Source organism: Macrosteles quadrilineatus, unplaced genomic scaffold, assembly GCF_028750875.1.
Source record: "Macrosteles quadrilineatus isolate MER2022 unplaced genomic scaffold, UCM_ALF_1.0 Scaffold_49__1_contigs__length_876301, whole genome shotgun sequence".
NCBI classification, from domain to species: domain Eukaryota; kingdom Metazoa; phylum Arthropoda; class Insecta; order Hemiptera; family Cicadellidae; genus Macrosteles; species Macrosteles quadrilineatus.
The window spans coordinates 421,095-425,825 of NW_026542642.1; the positions used below are offsets into that span (position 1 = coordinate 421,095).

General features: G+C 39.9%; 1 protein-coding gene across 1 annotated transcript; it reads right to left on the reverse strand.

Moving 5' to 3' along the window:
* Nucleotides 1-413: 413 nt before the first annotated feature.
* On the reverse strand, nucleotides 414-977 carry LOC129005982 (translation initiation factor IF-2-like). Its single transcript, XM_054435061.1, has one exon. It carries the CDS (start codon nucleotides 975-977, stop codon nucleotides 414-416), a length of 564 nt encoding a protein of 187 aa, XP_054291036.1.
* Between the last annotated feature and the right edge of the window lie 3,754 nt (nucleotides 978-4,731).

The window sequence follows — 4,731 nt, forward strand, 5'->3', positions numbered from 1 at the left end:
AAAAATATGTTTAGAATTCATTTTCTAATAGACGGTTTAAATTTTTTGAATCCACAAAAAATACTCTGTGTTATCTGGGCTTGCCTCCATTATCATAAAATATGGAGTAATGTTGAAACACACACATGATAAGCGTAACTTTACGCATAGCTCTTCAACACAAAATTACACATACTGCTACAAAACAAATATAAAAATAACCCACCCTTCAGCTTCAAATTAAAGAGAAAACTACAGTTAACACTATCTATTGAGTATCTGAATGCAAGTGTACTTATACAGTTTCATGATATAAAATGGATTTATCGTAAAACTATTCAACATAAACATGCGAGTGAACCGTTTTGCTTCTTAGTTCTTCGTAGCTAACTTTGGAAGATATTGATACTTTGTTCCTTGTTCCATCACTCATGTTAATACATGGGGAGGCGGCTTCCTCCTCTGCCAATCGGCGAACGACTCCTGAATCTGTCCCTTGCACCATAGCCGCCGCCGTAATCATCTGTACCGCCGACTTCCCTTCCGGCGAACCTGCCTCCAGGGGCAGCTCCAGGCCGACGAATGTCTCCGTTGCCATAACCCCCCCTTCCGCCACCTCCGAACCTATCTCCGGCTCCATAGTCAGCCCTAGCTGGTGGTCCTGAGAAATCTCTTGGGGCAGCCAAATCTCTTGGTGGTTCGAAATCTCTTACTGCGTCTCTCCTCATCCCGATATCTCTGGTTCCACCGTAATCTCTCGGAGGCGCAGCACCCCTAGCTGCATAATCTCTGGCTGCTTCGACATCACGGACTGGAGGAATATCCCTGGCAGGATAATCCTGACTCGCTCCTAAATCTCTACCAGCAGGGTACGCTCTACGTGGGGGTCCGTCCACAGGGGGCAAGTCACGAGGTGCACCATAATTACGCCCTCCATTCATGTCTCTTTCACCTCCAAAGTCCCTTGCACCAAAATCTCTTCCATCTCTACCACCCATGTAATCTCTATCCGGAACATCCCTTGGAGGATACAAGGTACAGGTTGTACAAATGTGTACAAGGGTGTACAAATGTGTACAAGGATGTAAAAGTTTATACAAGTGTGTACAAGTTTGTACAAAGTTGTTTAAGTGTGTACAATGTTTTACAATTGTGTACAAGGTTGTACAAGTGTGTACAAGGTTGTACAAGTGTGTACAAGGATGTACAAGTGTGTACAAGGTTGTACAAGTGTGTACAAGTTTGTACAAGTGTGTACAAGGGTTTACAAGGTTCTACAAATGTGTACAAGGTTGTACAAAAGTGTACAAGGGTGCACAAGTTTGTACAAGTGTGTACAAGTGTGTACAAGGGTGTACAGGTTTGTACAAGGTTGTACAAGTGTGTACAAGCTTGAACAAGTGTGTACAAGGTTGTACAAGTGTTTACAAGGTTGTACAAGTGTGTACAAGGTTGCACAAGTGTGTACAAGGTTGCACAAGTGTGTACAAGAGTGTACAAGTGTGTACAAGAGTGTACAATCGTGTACAAGCTTGTACAAGTGTGTACAAGGGTGTACAGGTTTGTACAAGGTTGTACAAGTGTGTACAAGGTTTTACAATTGTGTACAAGGTTGTACAAGTGTGTACAAGGTTGTACAAGTGTGTACAAGGTTGTACAAGTGTGTACAAGCTTGTACAAGTGTGTACAAGGTTGTACAAGTGTGTACATGGTTGTTCAAGTGTGTACATGTTTGTACAAGTGTGTTTAAGTTTGTACAAGGTTGTACAAATGTGTACAAGGGTGTACAAAAGTGTACAAGTGTGCACAAGTTTGTACAAGGGTGTACAAGTGTGTACAAGCTTGTACAAGTGTGTACAATGGTGTACAGGTTTGTACTAGGTTGTACAAATGTGTACAAGGATGTACAAGTATGTACAAGAATGTACAATTTTGTACAAGTGTGTACAAGTTTGTAAAAGGTTGTACAAGTGTGTACAAGGGTGAACAAGTGTGTACAAGGTTGTACAAGTGTGTACAAGCTTGTACAAGTGTGTACAAGCTTGTACAAGTGTGTACAAGGGTGTACAAGTGTGTACAAGGTTGTACAAGTTTTTACAAGGTTGTACAAGTGTGTACAAGGTTGTACAAGTGTGTACAAGGTTGTACAAGTGTGTACAAGGTTGTACAAGGTTGTACAATTGTGTACAAGGTTGTACAAGTGTGTACAAGGTTGTACAAGTGTGTACAAGGTTGTACAAGTGTGTACAAGGGTGTACAAGTTTGTAAAAGTGTGTACAAGGTTGTACAAGTGTGTACAAGGGTGTACAAGTTTGTACAAGTGTGTACAAGTTTGTACAATTGTGTACAAGTTTGTACAAGGTTGTAAAAATGTATACAAGGGTGCACAAGTGTGTACAAGGGTGTACAATCGTGTACAAGCTTGTACAAGTGTGTACAAGGGTGTACAGGTTTGTACAAGGTTGTACAAGTGTGTACAAGGTTGTACAAGTGTGTACAAGGGTGTACAAGTTTGTACAAGTGTGTACAAGTTTGTACAATTGTGTACAAGTTTGTACAAGGTTGTACAAATGTATACAAGGGTGTACAAAAGTGTACAAGGGTGCACAAGTTTGTACAAGGGTGTACAAGTGTGTACAAGCTTGTACAAGTGTGTACAAGCTTGTACAAGTGTGTACAAGGGTGTACAGGTTTGTACAAGGTTGTACAAGTGTTTACAAGGGTGTACAAGTATGCACAAGAATGTACAAGTTTGTACAAGTGTGTACAAGTTTGTAAAAGGTTGTACAAGTGTATACAAGGGTGTACAAGTGTGTACAAGGGTGCACAAGTGTGTACAAGGGTGTACAATCTTGTACAAGCTTGTACAAGTGTGTACAAGGGTGTACAGGTTTGTACAAGGTTGTACAAGTGTGTACAAGGGTGTACAAATGTGTACAAGGATGTAAAAGTTTGTACAAGTGTGTACAAGTTTGTACAAGGTTGTACAAGTAAGTACAAGTTTGTACAAGAATGTACAAGTGTGTACAAGGTTTTACAATTGTGTAAAAGGTTGTACAAGTGTGTACAAGGTTGTACAAGTGTGTACAAGGTTTTACAAGTGTGTACGAGGTTGTACAAGTGTGTACAAGTTTGTACAAGTGTGTACAAGGTTGTACAAGTGTGTACAAGGTTGTACAAGTGTGTACAAGGTTGTACAAGTGTGTACAAGGTTGTACAAGTGTGTACAAGGGTGCACAAGTGTGTACAAGGGTGTACAATCGTGTACATGCTTTAACAAGTTTTTACAAGGTTGTACAAGTGTGTACAAGGTTGTACAAGTGTGTACAAGGTTGTACAAACGTGTACAAGGTTGTACAAGTGTGTACAAGGTTGTACAAGTGTGTACAAGGTTTTATAAGTGTGTACAAAGGTGTACAAGTGTGTACAAGGTTGTACAAGTGTGTACAAGGTTGTACAAGTGACTACATGGTTGTACAAGGTTGTACAATTGTGTACAAGGTTGTACAAGTGTGTACAAGGTTGTACAAGTGTGTACAAGGGTGTACAAGTTTGTACAAGTGTGTACAAGTTTGTACAAGTGTGTACAAGTTTGTACAAGGTTGTACCAATGTATACAAGGGTGTACAAAAGTGTACAAGGGTGCACAAGTTTGTACAAGGGTGTACAAGTGTGTACAAGCTTGTACAAGTGTGTACAAGCTTGTACAAGTGTGTACAAGCTTGTACAAGTGTGTACAAGGGTGTACAGGTTTGTACAAGGTTGTACAAGTGTTTACAAGGATGTACAAAAGAATGTACAAGTTTGTACAAGTGTGTACAAGTTTGTAAAAGGTTGTACAAGTGTGTACAAGGTTGTACAAGTGTGTACAAGGTTGTATCATAGTGTACAAGGTTGTACAAGTGTGTACAAAGGTGTACAAGTGTGTACAAGTGTGTACAAGTTTGTACAAGGTTGTACAAGTGTTTACAAGGGTGTACAAGTATGTACAAGAATGTTCAAGTGTGTACAAGGGTGTACAAATGTGTACAAGGATGTAAAAGTTTGTACAAGTGTGTACATGGTTGTACAAGGTTGTACAATTGTGTACAAGGTTGTACAAGTGTGTACAAGGGTGCACAAGTTTGTACAAGGGTGTACAAGTGTGTACAAGCTTGTACAAGTGTGTACAAGCTTGTACAAGTGTGTACAAGTGTGTACAAGTTTGTACAAGGTTGTACAAGTGTTTACAAGGGTGTACAAGTATGTACAAGAATGTTCAAGTTTGTACAAGTGTGTACAAGTTTGTAAAAGGTTGTACAAGTGTGTACAAGGGTGTACAAGTGTGTACAAGGGTGCACAAGTGTGTACAAGGGTGTACAATCGTGTACAAGCTTGTACAAGTGTGTACAAGGGTGTACAGGTTTGTACAAGGTTGTACAAGTGTGTACAAGGGTGTACAAATGTGTACAAGGATGTAAAAGTTTGTACAAGTGTGTACAAGTTTGTACAAGGTTGTACAAGTAAGTACAAGTTTGTACAAGAATGTACAAGTGTGTACAAGGTTTTACAATTGTGTAAAAGGTTGTACAAGTGTGTACAAGGTTGTACAAGTGTGTACAAGGTTGTACAAGTGTGTACAAGCTTGTACAAGTGTGTACAAGGTTGTACAAGTGTGTACAAGGTTGTACAAGTGTGTACAAGCTTGTACAAGTGTGTACAAGGTTGTACAAGTGTGTACAAGGTTGTACAAGTGTGTACAAGGTTGTACAA